Source organism: Oryzias melastigma, linkage group LG6 (assembly GCF_002922805.2).
Source record: "Oryzias melastigma strain HK-1 linkage group LG6, ASM292280v2, whole genome shotgun sequence".
Lineage (NCBI taxonomy): Eukaryota > Metazoa > Chordata > Actinopteri > Beloniformes > Adrianichthyidae > Oryzias > Oryzias melastigma.
Genome location: NC_050517.1, coordinates 11,711,550 through 11,736,141, shown reverse-complemented (window position 1 = coordinate 11,736,141; position 24,592 = coordinate 11,711,550). Strand labels below are relative to the sequence as shown.

Sequence of the window (24,592 nt, the reverse complement as noted above, 5' to 3'; positions counted from 1 at the left end):
TCTTTGAGGCCAACCGATAGTCCTTCTCCATGGCCTCTTCAAACCAGGACCGAGTTTTGCCTCCAAAACAGCCCGGGTCGCACCTTACTTAGACTGCCGGTACTTGTCAGCTGCCTCTGGAGTCCCACAAGCCATCCAGGCCTGATAGGATTCTTTCTTCAGCTTGACGGCATCCCTTACTTCCGGTGTCCACCACCGGGTTCGGGGGTTGCCGCCACGACGGGCACCAGAGACCCTGCAACCGCAGCTCTGGAAAGCAGCAGAGACAATAGGGGTGGAGAACATAGTCCACACGGACTCAATGTCACCAACCTCCCTTGGTATCTGCTTGAAGTTTTCCCGGACGTGGGAGTTAAAGACCTCCCTGAAGGAGGGCTCAGCCAGACGTTCCCAGCAGACCCTCACAGTACGTTTGGGTCTGCCAAGTCTTTCCGGCCTCCTCCCCCGCCAGCGAATCCAACTCACCACCAGGTAGTGATCAGTGGACATATGGTCGTAACATATGCAGGTCAAGCATCAAAAGTCGTGCAGATTATTTGTAATTTGAAAAATCATTAATATAAATCACATTTTGGGGAAACAAATGCAGTGATAGGGCAAAAAGCCCATTACTTTAATCATCTTTAATAGTTGATTTAGTCATTTTATTTTTCTTTATTATTATTACTAATTTATTTTTTTGCTTTTTATTTGATAAAGGTCCGTATTCTGTCAATTGTTTCATGTTTTTATTCCCGATTGACAGCCGTCCTTCTGGTTTTAACAGAGATTTCAAAGTTCCATCTGCAGACAGTGTTTGTTTAGGTCCTTATCTTTCTGCAGCTGTTATCAGGGCAGCTGCATAAGTTGATGTCAACTTGCCTGCAGGTTAGAACTCTGCTGAAAACCAGGTCACAGTTGACTTTTAGTGATAGTTGTAGATCCAAGTTCTGTGATTTTCTTGAAATTATTTTAAACTAATATTTATTAGGAGAGAGTGGGTTAAGTGGTTCTTTGGGGGGAGTAGTGCCACCCCTTTTATTTAATAAACCACAGAAGAAGAACAATTTTGAAGAAGTATTAATTTCAGTCATCCTCCAAAGAATGGAGACGTGTAGTTTGAGAGGTAAGCATAATTTTTTTGCCTTTGGAAGTAAACATTGAATGATCGAGGGTTTTTCCATCGCAGTGTTTGAATAATTTTAGATCACTTTGAAAATAGTTCACACAGGTTTTAGTTCTTTTGAAAGCTACATCATAAGTTTATGCAGTTAGCATGATGCTAGCTTGATGACTCAGCAGGAAGTGTATTTTTTTCAAAATCCTACAATTATGTTGGATTGGTGGATCTGTTGCTATGAGAATTTAGATTGTTTTTTCTGATCATGTTCTGTCTCCTGTCACTTCAGGTTCATGTTGATCATCCACAGCTTTTTTCAATTCTGTTAATTGTCTAGATAAGAATATCTTTTTCAGTTTGACATTGTCAGGTCATCTGCATTTCCTCTTTTTTTTAATTTCTCAATGGGTTTTTGTAGTTAATTTATTAAATGTTTGTTAAATGGGTCCTACTTCTCCTGGTTTTGACAGTTGAACCCAATGTGACGCTTGTTCTGGGATTCACAGATGGCTGAACTCTTTTCCATCCTGTGCTCTAAATTTTTGTTGTGATTGGAATGATTTTAATATGAAATATTGTGAAAATGAATGTTACCACATTTAAAGTGGGCAATTTAAATAAAGAAAATATTGCATAAAAAAAGATAGATGTAGTTTCAGACCTGTAGTGAGGAAACTGAAGTCACCATAAATATGGTTCTTATTCTGAAAAATATTTTCCTATATTACTAAAAATAGTTAATTAATATTAATATAAATAAAAACTTAAAAAAAACAGGGAACTAGGGCACTTTTTAATACGAAGCAAAAAGGGCAGGTGCCCAAACACCCCTAAGGCCCTATGTGTCCACGTGCCTAGTGGACAATGTCGGCGGAAACTAAATCATTGCCAAGTTTCTGAAGAAAACTTTTACGAGGTCTATTGATGGAAAGGCAATTTTCACAATTAGTGAAAAAGGATGAAGGAGTCATCCCAAGAGAGGATCAATAAGCCACACAAACTTGGTAGTGGTACAACTAGAGGGTAGAATTAACTTCTATTCCCTTGCACCATTGACAAATTTTTTAATTAATAGTAAGTTGAATCCGTAAATATCAGGATGAATTGTAAATGTTTTATTTAGTTCTAAGTATATGTTGATATGACTCTGCCATTGAAGTACTTTGACTTTTGATGTTGTAAGCTATCTTTAATGGGCATGCAAAATCAACTTTTTGAGCTTTCACGTGGGATGATGTCATAAAGTTAGAACCGCCCCTTTCAAGGAAAGGCAATTTATATTTCATACATTGTAATTTGTATGTCATGTGCTGCCAGCTCCGCCCCCAGACTAACACAAAAACCCAATTTCTCTACAGAGAGCACAGCTCAGCTACTAGCTTTGCTGCTCAGCTAGCTCAGCCGGATATAATTTACTCTGATGGACTACACGGTGTAGCCCCTTTAATTAAACCATCCACACCAATTAGATGTAATAATAATAATAATGGATTGGATTTATCTGCGCTTTTCCAGACGCTCAAAGCGCTTACATTGTATATCCATTATTTATTCACACCTCATTCATACTACTATTGTAGCCACAGCTGCCCTGGGGCAGGCTGACAGAGGCGTGGCTGCCAGTACACGCCAACGGCCCCTCTGACCATCACCGGAACATTCATACGCATTCACACACCAGTGGAGCCACACTGGAGGCAAGTAGGGTTAAGTGTCTTGCCAAACACTTGGCTAGCGGGAGCCGGAATCGAACCGCCTATCCTTCGATCATTGGCCGACCCGCTCTACCGCCTGAGCCACTGCCGCCCTAAGATTTACATTCATTTAGCAATGTAAGCTTTGTGAGAATTAGAAATTCTAGCGAATTAGCAATAGAAATGCTAGCTTGGTTCGCAATGATAGCGCTGTTTGCAGAAGCGATGCTAACTCAGTTAGCAGTAGCAATGCTAGCTGCATTAACAATGCCAGCACCATTAGCTTTAGCAATTCTAGCAACATTAGCTTTAGCAATGCTAAAATCATTTGCATTAGCAATGATAGTTCCATAAGCAATAGTAATGCTAGTTCCAGTAGCTTTAGCAATGCTAGCTCTGTTAGCATTAGCCTTTGATCTGTAATCCAGTGACGATTACATTCTTCTTGTCTTGTTGTTCCACCTCGTCCCCTCGCTCCTTAAGTTGAACACATATTTAAATCACAACGTTGTTTGAGCATCTTGTACCACATATCAGAAAATGAAAATAAAACATTTAAATATACGTATAAAACTGAAAACAGAAGAGAAACAGAGATTAGATGTTGGTATTTTTGAGCATCCTTTACTTCAGATTAAGTTGTCTTCACCTAAAAAAAATTGACTTTTTCTGATCTATATGGAAAGGTGAACAGCATTGAGGTGTCTTTGTTTTGTCTAATATTTCAACAATATTAATCCATTATTTATTTGTAGTATCGGTGGGAGAGGATAAAATCTCCACCTGGAAGATGAAAAAAGCTTATTTTACTCCATCCATCCATCCATCTTTTTGACCGCTTCTTCCCTTTCGGGGTCGCGGGGGGTGCCGGAGCCTATCCCGGCTACTGTTGGGCGAAGGCGGGGTACACCCTGGACAGGTCGCCAGTCTGTCGCAGGGCCTCAATCACACACACATTCACTCTCACATTCACACCTAGGGGCAATTTTAGAGTCACCAATTAACCTATGAAGCATGTTTTTGGATGGTGGGAGGAAGCCGGAGTCCCCGGTGAAAACCCACACATGCACGGGGAGAACATGCAAACTCCACACAGAAAGGTCCCAGCTGGGAGTCGAACCGGGGCCTTCTCGCTGTGAGGCAAGAGCGCTAACCACTGCGCCACCGTGCAGCCCTCTTATTTTAATCCCAATCCGAAAAACCTTGTAGATTTTGACCTAAATTAAAAAAAAAAAAAAAAGAGTCTTTCCTGGACTCCTGTGGTGGGAAAATGTTCTGAATGGGCCACTGGGTCTGTGAGGAGCAAATCTTGTCCAAGGAAAGAAAAAAAGAAAAAAAAAGACTGTTTTCCAGAGTGTGCACTCAGCGTGTCTAGAGTTTAGGAAGATGTAGGGAGATTTAACTTAGACAAATTCATCGGAGGTGTATGATTTATCAACACTAAAGTTTGCAGTCCTCGTGACGGTGAATCCTTCTGCATTCAGGACTTAACGCACTGCGCACGCACGTGCACAACGCACAGACTCGCCTAATCCAGCGTGACTCCTCTCTTTCATTTCTGGTCGTTCTTGGAGGGTGGTGTGCGAATGAATGTGTCAAAAGGTTACGCAATCAGCCCACCACATTGAGGCAGCACAGAACCTTCAGAGACCTGCAGGGAGTCTGTGTGTGTGTGTGTGAGTGGGATGGGGGGGTCATGATGAGGGGAAAAAAGTGGGGTGTTTCCAAAGAGAGAGGCTGAGAGAAAATCTCTGTATAGGCTGCTGCGAAGTTTTGAGTTGCTCTGTTCTCCGCCCCTCCGTGCGTGTTATATAGTGAAACCTGAAACTGTACCAGGCCTGCATATGACTCCCCACTCTCCTCGGGAAAGTGCCACTTCACAGCATTATGAAAGGTGAGTGCTTTACTTGATTGTCTCTTTAAAAAAGTGAGGGGGTTGAGTCATAGATTAGCAACAAAAAGAAGTGAAATACTGCTAATATAGAACATGGAGTCATCTTTAAATGGGATTTTCTGGTTTAGTCAAAGAAAATTTTTTATATGAAAGTCAAAGACTTTTTTTCTGTCTTTGAGGTTGTCTTCAGAAGTTATGTCAATGAAAGTTCTAGTAATCTGTGATTACTACTGTTGCTTTTCCAGGATTGTTACTTTTCTTTTATGATTAAACATTTATGTAAAAAAAAGCAGCAAAAATCTGTCTCTTTTTCTGCACTAATACTCCATTTTAGACTTAAAAGTTACCTTTGGAATAAATTGTCATTATTTAAAAATGAGCAGATTAGGATCCCAAAGGATTATAAATGAAAAATTCACTGCATTGATATTGTAAAATGTGATTGTCTTCAGTGGTTTTGCTTTTCAAGTTTGATGTAACGTCCACTATCACATAGACGTGCGAGCCACTTGTGGAACTCTTCCTCACTGTACATTGTGTAACTTGTGCATCTTCCAGCTGCCAGAGCCTATGAGTGCGGCGCATTTTGAACAGATTAGTGTGTGCGGCACGTGTAAAGGGAGCCTCGTTTGCTGCCTCTGCACATGAAATGGCACGCCAAAAAAATAAGACGGAATGTGAGACCTTTATTTGGAGAAAGTGGTGTAAGATTTTATGTGCGCCTGTGTGTTATAAATTATGATTTTTTAACAGCTTAGTTTTTATTTTTTATATGATGTGGTACTACTAATGGTTAAAGAAGCGTGTACCTTAATATTCATCGATAATAATATCAATATTGAGTTAAAAATTGGGGGCAACTGGCCCCTTGTCCCCCACCCCAGCTCCGCCCCTGTTCGGAGAGTTATTTATTTATTCATTTTAATAATAATATTTTTATATCCAAATGCAGACACTGATTATTGCTCAAGCTCCTCCCCTTTAGTTGTTGAAAACACGTGAATAAAAACAGCTTTTTAAAAAGGGGGCGTAACATGCTTCTCTAAATTTTCCAGTGTAATTTAGCTGACTGTGGACTTCTTGGTTCCCACCCTCCATTCAAAGACAATTCAATCTGCTGCATGCTGCTGCTTGCAGAACACTAGCCTGCAGCACATAACACACAGACAGTGTTTGAAATATTGGCTCGTGAGTCAGTGTCCTAAGGGAAGAGTTGTACATATTTGATGACCCTATATGACTCCCTTGTCATCTCCAGATTAAAAAAAAAAAAAGCTTAAACCTGACTACCTGGTACATCTTGTCTTTTTTACTTTTAGGTTTTTTTTGGTCCGTTCTTGGCTTGTTGTCAAGAACATTAGGTGACGATGTGAACACAATGAGAAGTCAACCAGTCATTGAGCGGGTCACTGTCAGTCACTCAAACAGTTGCTCTGTCAGTCGGTGCAGTTGCAAAAAAAAGTGGACAAACTTGGCACTGTTTATTGGCAGGAAGACCCGCGCCGCTAGGATGAGGTCATTCCGCTTTAGGACATTTTCACACAGCTCAACGATAGCAAAAATCTATCGTTTTGGATGAGAATATCCCTCTCGTTATTAACAAACGCTAACCTTTCAGCGACCGCTCTTAAAGCTCTTGATGCACAGAGAAACTGAGGAGGAACGGAGGGGAAACTGAGATCTGGCCAATGAGGACGACGTTTTGCCAGCATGAAAGAAAGGGCTACTCTGCTTTTGTTGCGCTAAGCCTTCATTCCCACCAAGTGCCCTCTGAAAAACAAGGAGCTCTATTTTTACCTCGGCCCTCAATTTGAACATATTGGCCCCTAAAGCAGGTCCAAGTCCAACCCTGTGCACACAGCACATAAAAGTTACCCTTGTGCGTAACCTCTGTGTCAGCAGGAGCACATTCCTAAAGGTGGCTTCACACAAGACACAGGGAGGATGAATGGAATTTCCATTCCAGGTGTTGTTTTCTGATTTTTTTTTTAGGTTATTCAAGCAAGCAAATATGGATTTGCTGCAGAGTGGTGACCAATTTGTGCCAATCTAGGCTGCCGTATCAATCGTGCTGTGTTCCAAAGGAGGGAAAAGGGGGCACAGGGGTATGAGAGGGGCTGGTGAGGAGCCTGCTAATACAAGCTGACAGGAGTGAGCACAGTCAGTGAGCTGTCTGTTTCCTCCACAGAGGGTAATTCTTTAGCAACGCTGGCCTCAAAAACAATGTGTGGCTGATGGTTAATTCGACTTCAAACATGGTCACATAACCTCAAGCCTCTACTGACCCAATCCACTGAAGACGAAAGGCTCACGTAGACACACATAATGAGATACGGCACATCCAATACAGAAAGAGCACATCTGAGGTGAAGACAAGGTACTGAACTACCTTTTTTCTTGATTCTGTGCAAATATGTAAATCTTTTTTTTTTTTTTTTACAAATTGTGACTGATGTTACATATGTAGGAATTTTGCAACTTAAACAGATTGTTGCAAAAGCTGAGGATGATCAAAGATAGCGTTCTATGGTTATGTAAACACTGGAAGACTTCCAAGAAAAGGACACTTCTAGGTAGACAAGGGACGGTTTCCAGGTAATGAATCTTAGAAAAGCAAATACAGCAAGGCAACAAAAAAAAGTTTCTTCATCCATAATGACACTGGGATTGTTTGCTTTAAGGATAAACATGTTCCGTTAAAAACTTCTGTAGATATGCTTTGTTTGCTCAGATTTAACTGGTTGGTTTAAAGAATGTGGAATGAAAAAAAGGAATTGTTAAAACACCCACGGAATTTCTGCAGACAAAGAAGTAAAATATTTTGTAACTTAAGAAACAGTTGAATGGTGTAATCCGATCTCTGGCAGGTATTGTTGCTTTTGTTTTGCAGACACCTGCAAAAGGCAAAATTGACCCGACAAAAAAATAGGCTGGAGCAAAAAAGATAAAATCAAATTCTTTGCAGGCAGCAGTGGAGCATATGGAGCATTTGACATGACAAAACGTTTTTCACTCAAAATAATAAATTGTGGGCACAAACTAGCACTTTGTTAGCATATTGTGAGCACAAAAGAGAATTCTTGTAGGAACAAACTAGCATTGTGTGCACACAAATTAACACTCAAAAATGCTAACAGGTACCAGAAAATGTACATTGCTTCCAACAACATGCTAACAAAATACTCATTTGTGGGCATGAAAATGCTAATTATAGCACAAAAAGCTCATTTTGTGACAAATATGTTTTTTTTCAACGTAGCACTTTGCAAGCAAATTAGCACTATCTGCAAGCAAAAATTAAAATTCTACATCCAAAAATTTGCATTTTGCATGCACACATTTGCATTCTGTGCACATGAATTAGCATTTTAAGTGAACACATTTGTATTTTGTGAGCACAAATTTACATTTTTCAAGTGAAAACGAGCATTTTGCTAGCACAAAATGCTAACTTGTTTACAAAAAATGCTTATTATTTTGAAAAATAAACATTTTTGTAGGCACAAGTAAAGAATTTTGTGCACACAAATTAGCACTAAAAAAATTTGTGCCCATAACATGCTAAAAAGTGCTAAATTGTGTCCATAAAATACATCATTGTGTCCACACGATGCTAATTTGTACTTCCAAAATGCATATTTCTGCTTGGAAAATGCTAATTTGCCTTTTGTGCATTTTGTTAAAAGAAAAAGCTAATTTGTTTGGCAAATAAGCATGTTTATGTGCACCAATTAGAATTTTGCTAGCACAAAAATGCAAATTTTTTGCTAGCACAAAATGCTAATTTGTGTGACAATTTTTATTTTTGTGCAAAGTAGCATTTTGTGCACATAAATAAGGATTCTATGGACACTATATTGCATTTTATGGCCACAAATTGAGCATTTTATTGTCATGTTGTTGGCACAAATTTGCATTTTGTACTCACAAATATACAATTTTTTGGGAACAAATCAGTACCATGTGGCCTCGAATTAGTATTTTTTGTGCATTAAATTAGTGTTTTGATCCAACAGATACATATTTTGTGATTACAAATATGCTTTTTTGGCCGCAAATTAGAAGTGGAATTTATGATAATAAAATAGTAATTTCTGTCCATAGAATGTTAATAAAATATCAATTTGTGGTCACGTAGCACAAATTTTGCACACAAAGTAATGAATCGTTGCCACAGAATGACTTTTTGTGGGGACACAATACTAATACTAATACTGTTGAGAGAACAGATTTACCAGGATATGGTTTGTTTTTAATATAATATACAGGACTCTGTAGCTTTTGAATTGAAAACAATTATTATTTTAGATTTTAGAATTGGCTTTCGGAATCATTTAATATCAATCAATTAAAACAAGAAAAAAAATAAAATAAAAATATAAAATAAATATTTCACAAATAGCCCCAATGTAAATTTACTTCTAGATATAGGCCTTTTAAAATAGATTTTAATGTAAATAGCAGAACATTCTAAAATGCTCCTCTAATTCAATTCAATCTTATTTATATAGCCCAAAATCACACGGAAAATTTGCCTCACTGGGCTTCATACAGGTAATTTTACGGATCAGAAAATTAGTCATAAAATATGAACAATAGTTAAAAACTAAGACTAAATAAACTGGTTATCCCTGCCCTTAGACCCTCCCTCTCGGTAAGGAAAAACTCCTATAAAACCTGAGTCAGGAAAAAAGAAGAAACCTTAGAGATTCCCACATGAGGGAGAGATCCTATCCCAGGACGGACAGGCGATACCAGAACTGTTAAAGAAAGATTAGCTTCTACAACTACGTATTTGAAAGAGTTCATTCAGATAAAGCTGAGGGACGAGTGATGATCAAGTCCATAGTCAAATGAAAAATGGATCCAGTCAAAACAAAAAAATAAAATAAAAAAAAAATCTCTAACTATTATTTATGTTCTTCTTATGTGGAAATGTAGATAATCTGTTTTAACCAAAAATCAAAACTGGTCCCAATCTAAAACTCTGTAAAACACAATACGTATTCCTGTCAGTAAATTTAATACTCAAAGTGGAATCTAACAGATGATAAAATCTTATCTTGTTTGAGGCCAGGATAAATGTGACTCTTTTAGCTGTAAAGCTACACCCAAAATACCTTGCTCTTGCCTCGCTTAAAAACAAAACTGTTATTTTTTAGGCTAAATATGCCTGTGTCCCGTTAAAATGGTGAAATGGCAAATCTCCCAGACCACAGCAGTCTCAGAAATGTTTCCCCCATGTCCCAGTTTTGGTAACATCTGAACCTTTTCTTACACTTGTGTGGTTTTCAATAAACTTCCAGGTCACCCAGCAGATGTGGAGAGCATGTCGAAAGTGGAGAAGTCAAATGGCCTTAACAGGCCTCTGGACATTGTGCCCAGCACAGAGGAGAAGATGACAGACAGGGGTCAGTGGGGCAACAAGATCGAGTTTATTCTGTCTGTGGCCGGAGAGATTATTGGCCTTGGAAACGTGTGGCGGTTCCCCTACCTTTGTTACAAGAATGGAGGAGGTGAGTGTCATGAGTGGTTACACACATTTTGGGAAGAAAAAAGCAAAAAAAAAGGTCAGATAGTTGACAGATAAGAATACCACTGGACAACCTATTGCACATGTGTCAAAGTCAAGGGCCGGGGGCCGAATCCGGCCCTCCAGATCATTTTATTGTATTGTTATTGATGGCCCAATATCATCTTTCACTTATTTCTAACTTGTATAATTTTGATGAAATGTATTTTTATGGAGAGTAAAATATTGAAAGTTATTTAAGTTGATTTATTCTGGAATAATATTCCTGCCTTTTTATTATTCATAGTTATGTTTAAAAGTTACCGTTTTAAAGTTTTAAAAATTGGCATTCTAATAGCTTTTTGGACTATTTCTGCATTTACTTTGATTTTTTTAGGCTACTTTGGAGTTTGGCTACGTGCTAGCTCTTTGGCTAATTTAGGCTTTTTTCTGTTTTATAGGCTATTTTGAAGTTGAGCTATTTTCCAGCTACTGTACATGCTAGCTAACCTAATTTTTTTATTTTTTTTTTTTTTAGTTGTTAGGCTAATTTCGAGATTAGCTAACATTTTAGCTCGCTATCAGCTTCAGCATTTTCAGCAGTTACCTTCAGTGATTTCAGCTATCAGCTTCAGCATTTTCAGCAATGCGCTTCACCGTTTTTAGCTATTAATCATAGCATTGTATCATGCTATTAATCATAGTATCAATTTTAGCATTTTTAGCTATCAGCACTAGCATTTTCAACGTCCAAATTCAGCTTACAGCATTCACACTAGCATTATCGCTGATAATGCTATATATCTAGTTCATAATTATGTTAAAAAGTTACGGTTTTAGAGATTTAAAAATTTTGTTTTACTGTTTTCAGTAAATGCTTATCCTGTTCGGCTCGCAACCTAAGGTGTGCTTTGGATTTTGGCCCTATGTACGCTTGAGTTTGACACCCCTGATCTATAGCAACTATCTGGATATTTGTGATGAAATGAGCATTTTTTTTATTTTAAATCAAACTCTGTTACTCTTTCACACAGCTCTACCATAAATCTAATGTCTGGAAAACCTTTGTTCCTGATATATACTTGCTAAAATTTAACCTTGTTTCTTACCTTGAGTTTTGATCCCTCTCATAGGAGCTTTCTTTATACCATACCTCATTTTCCTGTTTGCTTGTGGCATTCCCGTCTTCTTCCTGGAGACTGCTCTGGGTCAATACACCACTGAGGGAGGCATCACCTGCTGGAGGAAAATCTGTCCACTGTTTGAAGGTAACACCCCTAACACAAATGTGGTTAACCCTTTAACTAAAGGAGCTCCAGTATTTGATTTACTCTAACTTTTCAACCGTTAACAGGATCAACGTTATTCCAATAGATTCTCAAGGAGAAAAGCGGCTCGTCGAGCCGCTTTTCTCCTTGAGAATCTACTGGAATAACGTTGATCCTGTTTAATAGTTGAAAAGTTACAGTATGCTAAAGATTTTGCGTTTACCGCCTCAGGAGTTAAAGGGTTAACATATAGTTTTAATCTAATCTATATTTGCTCCCAACCTATTGAAAGCTTTTAGATAAAATATTCAAGGGACAAAATCCTATTTTTCAAAATAAAAGTTCTAGTGTCATCCATTCTGCTCATGATTTTTTAAATCTGTACATGGATTTTATAGTTCAGTCTACATATTTCAAAATTAAGATTCGTTATTACCAAAATGTTTAATTTTAATATAGGGGCAATTTACATTTCTTTTGGGGTGTTTTTTTTCTGTTTAGGAAAATTACATCTTTTTTTCCCCCTATTTATTGATTTTTTTGTATTTTCAAACAGGTGCAAAACTCGAAAAAGTAATTATACATAGAAATAGTAAATCCCTGTATCAGACAGATATGTACACAAAATAATAAAAAGCCACAACAAAAGCAGCAATGTGGCTACTTTAAAACAAAACAAGACAAAAAAACAGAAAAAAGAGAAGAAAAACAAACAAAAAAAACGAATTAATAAAATAAAAATAGGTAATAAACGGTGAGACTGTGATTGTCCTCCTCCCATAGTTAAAGACACATTAGCAATTTACATTTGTAAATGTGGTGGAAAGGCCTAGTGGTTGAGATCACAGGCTTGATTCCCACCTTGCCCAAACGTGTTGAAGTGTCCTTGGGCCAGACACTGAACCTCACATTGCTTCTTGTGGTTATAGTGTGTGATTGTGTGTGCGCATGGGTGAATGGGACTGTGACTATATCACGCTTTGGGCCTTCAAGGAAAGTAAAAGTACACGCGTCATTAAAGATGCCAACTTTTTTCATCCGTTTTTGTTCAACTCCTCTTGAGATAAAGAGAACATTGTTACTCCCAACAATAAACACATTTTTATGGGAGAAGATGACGCCCAAATGTCGTAAATCACCTTTTTTCTTAAACAGTGTGTCACTTCCAACACTGGATTGCTCAATGATGATGCAGATTTGCAGCATGGACTTCTGGATGTGCAGCTCAAGTGTGCAACTATCATTAAGGAGAATGCACCAGAGCTCACACCATTTTGTTTGTCCCATATATTTTTACTGGCATTAAATACTCCAGGCTCAGGGGCGGAGCTACATGGTGGCAAAGGGGGGCACTGCCTCCCCCAACAAAAAACCTTTGAGTTAATATTTGGCCAAATCTGTCTTCTCCCTATACCTACAATTATCCTTCCAAGCGGTCAGATATGGGAAAAAATTCCTTCACTTGCCATTTTTTAAGGGGTTTCTGAATCCACGATTCCCAAACCGAGTGCTCTAGAAATTTCCCAGAAGTCTTTGAAAAACCATTGTGTATCGATACTACGTTGGCAAATATAGACTACAATGCATTGTTTTTGAACAATTTTTGTAAAAAAAAAAAAAAGAAAAAGTGTTAAATGTATTTTTTTAATAAACCATCAATGTTTTCATCATCAAAACACAGTGGAGTCACAAACAGACATCGTAAAATGCTTGTATTCAATGGATGTTCACTAGATAGGTCTGGGTTACGCCACACAGGTGATTGTTGCACTCCTGCACTATAACATTTTTTTTTTTTTGCCGCTCAGCTTTGTTAGCGCTTAGCTGCCAGCGCTCAGAAAATACATAATAAGATCGGTTTTATAACATTAAAGAGTAACGCAAAAACGAAAAGTCATCACTTACATTTATATGTAAACTTCTGTTCTTCAGAGCTCACCCACTGGAAGAAATGCATTTCTCCTCTGCGCCACATTAGGAATGCGGATCACTCTGCTGATGGAGGGTTAGCCAGCCTTAAGTCGCTACAGCTCCTCTGTTAAAAAACACTTTTTGACGCTATTACCACTTCAGATGCCTCTAGAATTGGAGCAATAGGGAGGAGTCGGGGGGTAGGGATGCAGTTTGGAGTCAACCTCAGTATCATTATTTATTGACAAAGATTTAGAAATCATCTACAAGCTTCGTTAAGGATTCTAAACAGAATATTTTTATCCTGAAAGGATATCTTTAAAAACTAAAATAATTGTAAATGACTATGCTATATAATGACAACAACAAAAAAAAAACTGCAAGATAGTCAAAAGGACGCAGAAAGAAAAAAAAAGTTCCTTTACTCATCAGGTGTTTGTACTTGAATGTTTCTGTTCTTTTCTCTTCTGTGGCAGGTGTGGGTTACGCCACGCAGGTGATCGTTGCTCTGCTAAACGTCTACTACATTGTGGTATTAGCCTGGGCCATCTTCTATTTGTTCAACTCATTCACATCAAATCTGCCCTGGGCATCCTGCAACAACACCTGGAACACAGGTAAGACTTGACCACTTTTCACCAACGTATTTGTATAATACAGAAATACTTTAACTTGGAACTTTAGAAGCACAGCCACTAGATTTCCAGCTTCTTAGTTGCTATGTATAGGAACTCGTTTGTGACAGCTAAAATGTCACTAAATCAATCAAAAGTTGCTCTCCAAGAAATATCTATTTTTTCTACTGTAAATTCATTCCCAGTGGTCTTTTAGTTATGATTATGCGGTTTTTAGCCAAAATAAAAAATCCTGTGTTGTTATTTTTAAGACATATATCCTGCCGCACAGCAAGAGTCCATCAGAAATTCTCATCTGGGTTGTTAGCGGGACTGTTAGCATGGATGTTAGCTCTGCTAATCTCCCATCAGCCCTATGTTTACACTCTCTCTCACTAGCTTATAGCACCTCACAAGCCCAAGATAACAGTAGCGTAGCAAACAAAAAAAAAAAAGAAAACATGTTGAGCAATATCAGCGCCATTGTTTTGATCCAGATATTGGCTCAGATGAGGAAAACAAAGACTTACATGGATCTGTTTATCTGCCAGTGGATGCTTGAAAATGGGGCGGAGCAGAGAGCTTGTATTTTTAACATCACGAATGCAGCATTTTCACATCTGCTGCTTATTCACAACAATTTTAATACGGAAATACTAAGAAATAAAAATGTTTGATTAATTTTCTTAGAAAAAAACCACAAGAACATGTTAAAAGCACAAAAACATGTATTTCATAGGAGTGGGTCTTTAACCACAATTAAAAGATCAAGCAAAAGATTCACAAAAAGATCTGAATTAACTTAAATTTGTATCCATATGAAGCCTCAGTATTGATAATAGGCTTCTAATTTATTAGTAGAAGAAAACTTGAATTATTGCTTTATTAATTTTAATGTAGACTGTGAAAGAGCATCACTGAATTGCTCGTAGCATGCTAGCTCGTAGCCTCCTGGCAGGAAGCCTGGAAGGCCAAAAAGAAATTCAGCTTAAAAAAAAGGCTGCAACACTTTTAGAGTTGTTCATCAAAACTGACTGTCACAACAGTCGCTGTGTGATGTGTTCCGGTGTTCCCGTCCTCCTTTCATTTATTCATAGCTCCGTCTTATTTCCAAAGAGCGAATGTTCCTGCAGCACTTAACTCTTCTGTTTCAGTGGTAGCATTTCTTCTCTCGCCTGAGTGTAACTTGGAAACCTTAGAGAAGGCTTGGATTTCTCCACGGGATTGAATGTCCTTTTGTCTATCCTTCATTCAAGATTCCTGTATGGCATTTCAGAGGGGGAATAGCTCCATCAATCACCATGAGAACACCACCTCTCCTGTCATTGAGTTCTGGGAGTAAGTACTTTTTGTGTGGACATGTCTTCGAGAGGCAGAACATGCCGGGAAGTTCTCCAGATCCAAATTTAATCCTGAGTCATATTGCTTTATTTTAATTTTTTAAAGTGTCATTTCCATATTTTCTAGGGGGAAAAAAGCCAAAATGTGACACCAGATAATTCTAAAGCCACATCATCCTTTTCATATTTTGTATTTTAGGCGCCGAGTGCTGCGACTTTCCTCAGGCATTGAAGAGATCGGCTCCTTGAATTGGGACCTGGTTCTGTGTTTGGCCCTCGCATGGGTCCTCTGCTATTTCTGCATCTGGAAGGGAGTCAAATCCACTGGAAAGGTAACTCCGCCTTTGTGTCTTTGGATACATCACTATCACCATGAGGTCATAAAGGAAATGGATGATAAAACAGTCAACAGAAAATCTTACCAATACAACCTAACCACATCTCCTCCTTTGCACTTAAGCTTTCAAAATCATAGAGATCGCATTTAGTCAGAATGTGGAATCATGAGGCATGTTGAGTGTTTAAAAGGGTCTTTTTCACCCCTTCAGGTAGTTTACTTCACAGCCACCTTCCCGTACATCATGCTTGTGGTCCTACTGATCAGAGGAATCACCCTGCCAGGAGCTTCCGTTGGAATCCACTTCTACCTTTACCCGGACTTGGGACGCCTAACTGACCCACAAGTGAGTAATAATTACACAAATTCTTGTTAAAATAATAAAGAATTAATAATAAACAATGTATAAGTTACAGGGTACAAAAACCCCTTCTTAAAGAAGACGTTTTCTTAAATGTCTCATTACATTTTGTGGTAAAAATTAGAGAAACAATACTCACAATTAACCAGCGTAACTAAAAGACAAAACCAGAGCTTTGCTTCTGATTTAAAAAAATGCAGTTTGGTTATAATTGGACTATTTTTTACAGATATCTAGAAACTGAACCCACTGTATGTATCCCTTTGGGGGCCACTGTTGGGTGAATGCGGGGAACACACTGGACAGGACACCAGTTTATCGCAGGTGACACAGCTGGTTCCAAGTGCAGCAGGTTTAATAGTTCAGGCAGGAACTAAGCACATTTTAAAGTCCTCAAAGCTAAATCCAAGTCAGACAGGCAGAAGTCATCAATGAGCATGGAGGCATCAGAGAAGAGACTAGAGTTGTCAGAGTCCAGGCGAGGGTCAGGGCAGGCAGCAGGCAATCAGAGACAAAGCAGGGTCAGAGACAGAAGATCAGGCCCAGAGTGAAACGCTCGGTACTGCAGGCAGGGTGGCCCAAACAATACTTTGCACCGGGTTTGGCTCTGAGTGCTGCTTAAGAAGCAGCTGGGTGATTGTCAGATTGGAGACAGCTGAGCAGCATCCAGGAACTGTGGGCTGGGGCTGCTGGGAGATGGAGTGCAGTCAATACTCAGGAGATGACACCCACAGGTGGCCAGAGGGGAAGACAGAGTGCTGACTCCTGACAGCAGGGTTCCACCAATCTACTTTTGGAATTCTCTCATTGCATAAATGTTTGTGTCTTGTGCTATTGTTCGTTTGTCCACCTATTGGCACCTCCTATCATAGAGAATTAGCTTTTACTGATTCACACAAGTGGTTTTTAGGAAGGGATTTTTGTCCCAGATACTCTTCCTGATACAGCCCTGTATTTTATCCGGGCTGGGGACCGGCACAGGAGACCCAGGACCCCTTGTGGTTACATAGTTGGGCAGTAGTGTGAATGGTCTTGCCTAAGAACCCACACTGGACTCAACTAATCAGAGACAAACCCTGGTTTTCTCATGTCCCAATCCTAGATGAGGCCAAACGAGCCATCCAGCCGCTGTTGATGTCAATTGCAAATCTTCTTCTTCTTCTTTTCCTTTCGGCTTTTCCCTTCAGGGGTCGCCACAGCGAATCAGTTTCCTCCATCTAAGCCTGTCTTCAGCATCCTCCACTCTAACACCAGCCACCTTCATGTCTTCATTCACTGCATCCATAAACCTGATGTCCATTGCAAATACTAATAAATAATTATCTCAGTATAGGACAGGGTAAAATCAATTTAAGTCCCACCAAAGTTTACCAAATTGCTTGTAGCTATGGAAAGTAGAACATTTCGTCTTTTAAAAAGCCTCCAGGAATGTTAGCCACGAGTATATTTAATATTACACCTATTCAATTAGACAGAAAATGTAGTGGCAGCTTCATAACTGACTATTCTGTGCCACTTGCAGAGGGTGAGATGCAAATCAATGCATTAAGTTTCCTTTGCTTTTTTTTGTTCTTCCCAGGTTTGGATGGATGCTGGCACTCAAATTTTCTTCTCGTATGCCATCTGTCTGGGCTGCCTCACAGCCCTGGGAAGCTACAACAAATACAACAACAACTGCTACAGGTGAGGGATTCAACTCGGTTCTGGCTTTCATGCATTTTCCTCTTGTATTTTCCTGTTTTTTACATCATCTTTTGGGTGGTGGTGTTTCCAGGGACTGTGTGTGCCTCTGCTTCCTGAACAGCGGTACCAGCTTTGTTGCAGGATTCGCCATCTTCTCCATCCTGGGCTTCATGTCGTACGAACAAAACATTCACATCTCTGAAGTGGCTGAATCGGGTTTGTATCTTTTTTTCTAAAATTAACACAAAAACAGAATCATGCTTTTCAATAGAGTTGATTTGACTGTAATTTGTTGAACTGCGAAAAGGTTGGAAAGATGTTTTTTTATAAATAATAAATACAAAGAAGATTTTTGAAACTATTCCAAATGGACCTGTTCTTTGGATCATTGACTGTATATGAGAATTGGACTCAGTGACTCACCGTGTTCCAAACAGGAAGTACTTGCTGGCTCCCATATATTTTTGTGGAGAAATAAACAGCTATAACTCTGTCATTATATGTGTCAGAATAACCATTCTTGCTTTGCTGCCTTCTTAAAAAAAATCTTCTTGATAATCCAATTTGTTTTTCTAGATATTGTTTCTATAATACAATTTTTTCAAATTATAAACTGACCAATCAGAAGCCTCAATGAAAGTGTGGTCTCCTGTCGAGCGTTCAAAACATTTGATTGACAGATTCTTCAGAGCCCGCTTTCAAATGGTAGGGGTGTAGCCTTCCAACAAGCTCACTACTGATTGGTGAGAGTGGTTGCCATAGAAACGTTCACTCAAACAGTCTCAGACCAATCACTGCCTACTGGTTCCAACATGGCGACGTCCATATTGTGAAAAAAAAGCGACTGTTGAAACTAGACGTAAGCCATTTTCTCATTCAGTCAATGGTTTGGGGTAAACCCCGCCCTCGCCTAACAGTATCTGGGTAGATCCCACAAAGGATTATGCAGAGGATGAACGGACTGACTGAATGACTTACTGACTGATTGATTTTAACTATGATACCCGTTTCTGTTCCAGGTCCAGGTTTGGCCTTCATTGCTTATCCTCGTGCGGTTTCCATGATGCCCTTTTCTCCTCTTTGGGCCTGCTGCTTCTTCATCATGATCGTGTTTTTGGGACTGGACAGTCAGGTTATTTCAGCATATTAATGTATACAAAACAAACAGAAGAATACTGTTGACTTTTTCTGAAAATATTAATAAGTTAAGCGCACATTTTCCAGTTAAACTTGGTGTAAATAGATGTTTTATGTTTTCCACAGTTTGTCTGCGTGGAGAGCCTGGTGACAGCCATGGTAGACATGTATCCCTCCGTCTTCCGCCGTAAAAACCGCCGGGAGCTCTTCATCCTGGCAGTAGCTGTGGTTTCATTCCTTGTTGGACTTGTCATGCTAACAGAGGTTAGATTTAACACCATAAGAGAATAAGTCGTATCTAACAAACAGGCAGTTTAATGAAAATAAAAAGGTACGCTGCCTAAAGCAAAAGCAGAAGCTTTAAAACAAGTAACAAGTAACCAAATAAAAACAGAAGCACTTTTAAGTCTGAAAGAGCAATGTACGTAAAGCTATGAACATGCACATTCTTAGGGTATTCGTAGTGCATTGTTAGGGAGTTTTTAGTGTGTTCTTAGCTTGTTCTAAGCTTTTTCTTAGCTCATTCTTAGAGGTTTGTACTTTGTAGTGCATTCTTAGCATATTCTTATTGCATTCTTAGTGCATTCTAAGCTTGATCTCAGCATGTTTTTTGTACGTTCTCAGCATGTTCGAAGTGCGTTTGTAGCGCGTTCTTAGCAAGGTTTTAGTGCGTTCTTGGCATGTTAGCACGCTCTTAGTTCGTTTTTAGCACGTTTTAGCTTGTTCTAAGCATTTCCCTAGCTCGTTCTTAGCGTGTTATTAGTGCATTCTTAGCTTGTTCTTAGCCCAATTTTAACACGTTCTTAGCGTGTTCGTAGTGCATTCGTAATGCGTTTGTAGAGCGTTCTTAGCAAGTTTTTATTGTGTTTTTGGCATGCTCTTAGTTTGTTTTAGCACCTTTTAGCCTGTTCTAAGTCTATTTCTTGTGCGTTCTTAGTGCATTCTTAGCTTGTTCTTAGCCCAATTTTAGTATGTTTTTAGCATGCTCATAGTGCATTCGTAGTGCGTTTGTAGCACGTCCTTAGCAAGTTTTTAGCGCGTTTTTAGCGTGTTCACAGCACATTTTCTGTGCATCTGTAGTATGTTCTTAGTGCATTCATAGCTTGTTAGGGCATTCTTTGTGTGTTCTTTTTTTGTGCATTTTTATCTGATTTGTAACATTTAGCTCATGGTTTTCACACTGGACAAATAGGGAGGGGCTTATTCTTCTTTTTCTTTTGCTACAGTCTACTAGCGCATGTCCATTACAGTTGGAAGGTGCGAAATGTCAAAGTGGTCATATTTGTGGTTTGAACAAATAAACTGTTCAGTTCATTGCTAGCATCTTTGCAAAGGGGGATATGGATTATTGTCATGTCAAGAGGTGACTTTCGTTTATCTATATTTTAAAAACAAACACAGACGTCATTAGGCTCATTGCTGCGTCTGGGTTCACCAGATAAACCAAATTCATACGTCACTTCCAAATCTGAGTTCCTGATTGGTCAAATGTCAACCTGTTTTAACTGGCAATGCGTGTTCATGGGCCCTGCATTTGGAATGTGGAGCCCAAAAGCAGTCATAGAAACTTGCGTAGCTATGCGTGAACATGAGAGTTTCAATTGCAGAAGCCGAAACATCCATTTAATGCTACGGTCACAAATACAACTGCCATTGTGCAATCAGAGAGGCATCGGCGGAATCTTTAGGAATTCATGCCGCTGCCAGATTTTTTGGGAAAATCGTTGGCGTGTTCATAAATGTAGACAGCGGCAGTCAGGCGGCCCACACGCTACCAGGCGGTTGGTGACATTGATATGGACAGCCAATGCCCAGTGACATTTACACATCATCCAGTTAGAGCTGCTGCCTGCCAGCTGTTGCTCAATTTCTTCATGTTGCCTATCACTCGACTACCACCGTGCAACCTCAAAATATGCCCGAGCGGCTACTGACCGATGTAAACTCTTAGAGAAAAATCGTCTAGTCACCAAAAAACTTGAACTTTTTCTTAAAATTGCAGCTGTGCAGCCACCTGCCGAATATGATGAAAAACTTGGATTTAGGTCGCCTCACAGAGGCATTTTGGGATATGTAACCATAGTCTAAAGAAAAAATGTTTTTAAAACTGTCGAGCTTAACTGTTTATTGGGCCAAAGATTATTTGAAAAATTCCATAAAGTTATGAAATAAAAAGTTTGATAGGGTACTAAATTGTTTAACCATTATTCAGTTACATGTGAAATAAATCCATAGCATGAATTTTTATTCTAACTACATGCAGAGACTGTCTCGTTATAACAACACTGGGACCAGATTGTCACTTGGGAGCTCAGTCTGTAGATCTTAAATGTTAATTCTCAGCTGGTTTTGCTTCTGTAACATCTGCATTCAGAATGTTTTTAATGCTTTAAATGTCTTGGCAGAATTTATCCAGCTTCTTCTTCTAATTATCTCCCTGCAAGCTTGACACATTCTGCAAATTCCATCATCTAGAAAAAAGAAAAACAGATTTATCTGTAATAGAGACATAAAAGTTATCTGACACTTATAAAGAATTGTGACTAAATGTATTAAACATCCAAGAAAACTATTGGAAGTAGAGTTACAGACCTTAACTTTAGATCAGGAGATGCACATCCTCAAAATAATAGTTCTATTTTTGTTATTAGTATTCCATGCAGTTTGACTGCACAGATCTCACCAAAATGAGGAAACTGTGAAAGTTTGATATAAACTGTGAAAGTTGATTTAAGCATGTGCATGTGCTCTTTCATGTGTTCAACCCTTTATGATTGTGAACTGTTTGTGTCTACAGGGCGGCATGTACATTTTTCAGCTCTTTGACTACTACGCGGCCAGTGGGATGTGTCTGCTCTTTGTGGCTATTTTTGAGACCATTTGTATTGCTTGGGTTTATGGTGAGTGTGCTGTTTAAGTCATCAGATTTCTTCGTATAACTTAATTTTTTTAAACAGCTCATAAAGCTCATAAAGCACAATTTTTTTTTTGTTTTATCAAATTTTAGTGTGTTTTCATTTAAATTAGCTTTAAAATGAAATAAATCACAAAATTCCAACTTATTTATCTCTTCTTCATAGGAGCTGATCGTTTCTATGACAACATCGAGGATATGATTGGTTATCGCCCAAATCCCATCATCAAATACTGCTGGTATTTCTTCACTCCTGCCACATGCTTTGTGAGTTTTAAATTCCTTTTTACTAGGAACTAGTAAAAGCTCCTTTGACAACAGCAGACTCTAGTGGTCAATGTTTGAAGTGCAGCTTTGTAGTTCAAATCTAGTTCATATTCTTCAACATAAGCTATTAATTAAAATGGTTCTAATGTGGATTTTTTTTCTCTTGCTTTCTTTTATTCCCAGGGAACTTTTGCTTTTGCGCTCATTAAGTACTCACCTCTGAAGTACAACAATACCTATGTGTACCCATGGTGGGGGAATGGGATTGGCTGGATTTTAGCGCTGACCTCCATGCTGTGTATACCTCTGTGGATGGCAGCAAAACTCTACTACACTCCAGGAACTCTAGCACAAGTAAGTTACAATGAAGGAACAGAAAAAAAAAAAAAATAGAGAAAACAGAATGTTCATATTGATGTTTTTAGAAGAACCAAGTTTGTCATTTTTATATAAAAAAAAATAATAAAGTATATATACACGTGAAACCGCGAAACAAACTGGAATATGCGGGGCGAAACTGTATATATATATCTATAGTTTCGCCCCACATATTCCTGTTTCTTTATTTGCGGCTTTACACACATATACATATATATATATATATATAAAACCGCAAATAAAGAAATGGGAATATGCGGGGGGAAAACTGTACATATATATATATATATACAAACAGTATGTGTATATGTGAAACCGCGAATAAAGCACCTGGTGAAGAACCAGGAGCGTAACACCTTCCCCACTTCATCTCAGCAAAGCTATCGGAAAAAAATAAAACAAGGAAAAATGTAAAAAAAAAAATAATTAAAACAGACATCATCCAGTACAGATTCAAAGAGGTAACAGCTCCAGATTTAAGAAATAATTTTGTGTGTGACGTAGAGGAAGCGTGGAGTCAGATATAACAAATATTTATTCCATGAACAGTAGATAATATAATAAAAATAAAATGTTTTCATGAAAAAAGTAACAAATTAAATAACTTGCATGAATTTTTAAAAAGTAAAGGTTTTATTTTTAACCTATAATATGTCAAAGCAGGAAAAAAAAATCACTGAATAACCTTGACAAACGTTTCCGTCCACAGCGCCTTGCTCTGTTAACCACGCCGTCCAATGACTTGCCCGTGATGAAGAGGGAGCAGGAGAGGTTGCTGGGCTTTGCAGCAGATGGAGACAGCCATAGTCAGAAAACAGCTGCTTCAAAGGAAGGCTACTTACCGGTTAAAGAAAAAGAATCTCACTGCTGAAGCCCCCATGGTCAAACTAATGTCAGGATGAACGATCCCTCCAAAACCATCTCTCCGTCACCTGAAAAGGTGGCCCAACAGGTGCAGATGCATTCCCTTCACCTCCATGCGTGGACTTGCTGCTGCAGCCTTCTCCATCATATGGTGCCTTCAAAATAAGAGTTTTTGTGTCTGTTTTATATCTCATATGCCAGTTTCAAAGTAGAACATTTGACAGTGTGACCACTATAAGTATTTAGCAGCAAAGAGTTCATGTTTGCTCATGTTTGCTTTCTAAGGAAGCATTTTCACTTGCTATGGACATCTCTCATGCTCAGTTATACTGACGTGGCATTTCATTTACCTTGTTTCTAACTGCAAAGATCTGCAGCCGATGGAACACGTGAAGTGTCCTTACACTGCATAGACAGGGCTAATCTGAGTACTCATATGTAGTTGAAGTTTTTACGTTTATGCACCACGTGACTTTACTTTGTATACAGGTTTACCATGGTGATGGCTTTGTCTTAACTGTACTGTGAAGAACTTTCCTAATGAAATCCATTTTTTTTACAAAAGTTTGAGGATGCATGAATTGGGTTTTACATTTACAGCTATCTAAAAAGATTACAGCTGAACTGAGTTTATTTTTTATTATATATTAATAAGACTGGGATTGTGGATTCATCTTTTTTTGTGATTTTCTGAAATGTTTTTTTGTTCATTTGTTTGTTTCTTCATATCAGTATTTTTGATTTTGATATGATTTTAATGTAGCCGGGTTTGCCTCATATCTAATGCACTAAATCATATAAAACTGAAGCATCTGGAAGACACTGCTGTGCCAATATCAGCTGGGGAGATTTGTTGAAGGGTTTCATTCCAAAAAAATAAAAATAAAAGTATCATTATACTATGTCATCTCTTTCTGCTGTACACATGGGATGAATGTATGATCAGTGATTACTGAACTCTTCTAGAAATATAACCTTTATAAGCTGAAACTTTTTATTTTGACCAAATAAATATATTCTAATTTGAGAAATGTCTACGTTTTGAGTGATTTTTGCTCTCTTTTGGACCTCATATCAACAACTTAAAATATTGTAAATTCCTTAATGACAAGATAATTATATATTTGTTTCTTTAATCTTGCAATTAAAGCTGTAAAACAAGTTAATACACAAGTAAAACAGTTCATTTTTTTGTTTAAATTGACATATCTGGGTCATTTACTGATGCCAAAAATAATATGAATAATATTTCAAGTTGTAATGTGTATTTCTAAAGTAGTCTTGGGTAAATTAACTAAATATTTTATTGGCTATATTGT

General features: G+C 38.4%; 1 protein-coding gene across 5 annotated transcripts; it reads left to right on the top strand.

The window, feature by feature from the left end:
- Nucleotides 1-567: 567 nt before the first annotated feature.
- On the top strand, nucleotides 568-24,300 carry slc6a13 (solute carrier family 6 member 13). 5 transcript variants are annotated; one of them, XM_024281628.2, is made up of 16 exons: nucleotides 569-1,105; nucleotides 4,609-4,687; nucleotides 9,994-10,203; nucleotides 11,333-11,467; nucleotides 13,855-13,995; nucleotides 15,249-15,330; nucleotides 15,532-15,664; nucleotides 15,881-16,015; nucleotides 17,610-17,713; nucleotides 17,805-17,929; nucleotides 18,733-18,845; nucleotides 18,977-19,114; nucleotides 21,648-21,750; nucleotides 21,931-22,031; nucleotides 22,215-22,385; nucleotides 23,119-24,300. In XM_024281628.2, exons 2-16 carry the CDS (start codon nucleotides 4,681-4,683, stop codon nucleotides 23,278-23,280), a joined length of 1,860 nt encoding a protein of 619 aa, XP_024137396.1. In that variant the 5' UTR covers nucleotides 569-1,105; nucleotides 4,609-4,680; the 3' UTR covers nucleotides 23,281-24,300. The 5 variants fall into 5 exon arrangements, with proteins under 5 accessions (XP_024137393.1, XP_024137396.1, XP_024137397.1 ...); XM_024281629.2 differs by lacking the exon at nucleotides 569-1,105 and adding an exon at nucleotides 6,876-7,064 and having other exon boundaries at nucleotides 3,846-4,687; XM_024281630.2 differs by lacking the exons at nucleotides 569-1,105; nucleotides 4,609-4,687 and adding exons at nucleotides 5,027-6,792; nucleotides 6,876-7,064.
- Nucleotides 24,301-24,592: the final 292 nt, after the last annotated feature.

What these genes read in the sequence shown, in the direction of transcription:
- slc6a13 (XM_024281625.2), top strand. Translation starts at nt 1,084, where the DNA reads ATGGAGACGTGTAGTTTGAGAG. An exon ending in AATCTGTCCACTGTTTGAAG is followed by an intron (nt 11,468 to 13,854) that starts GTAACACCCCTA and finishes CTTCTGTGGCAG; the next exon opens with GTGTGGGTTACGCCACGCAG. An exon ending in TTGTATTGCTTGGGTTTATG is followed by an intron (nt 21,751 to 21,930) that starts GTGAGTGTGCTG and finishes TCTTCTTCATAG; the next exon opens with GAGCTGATCGTTTCTATGAC.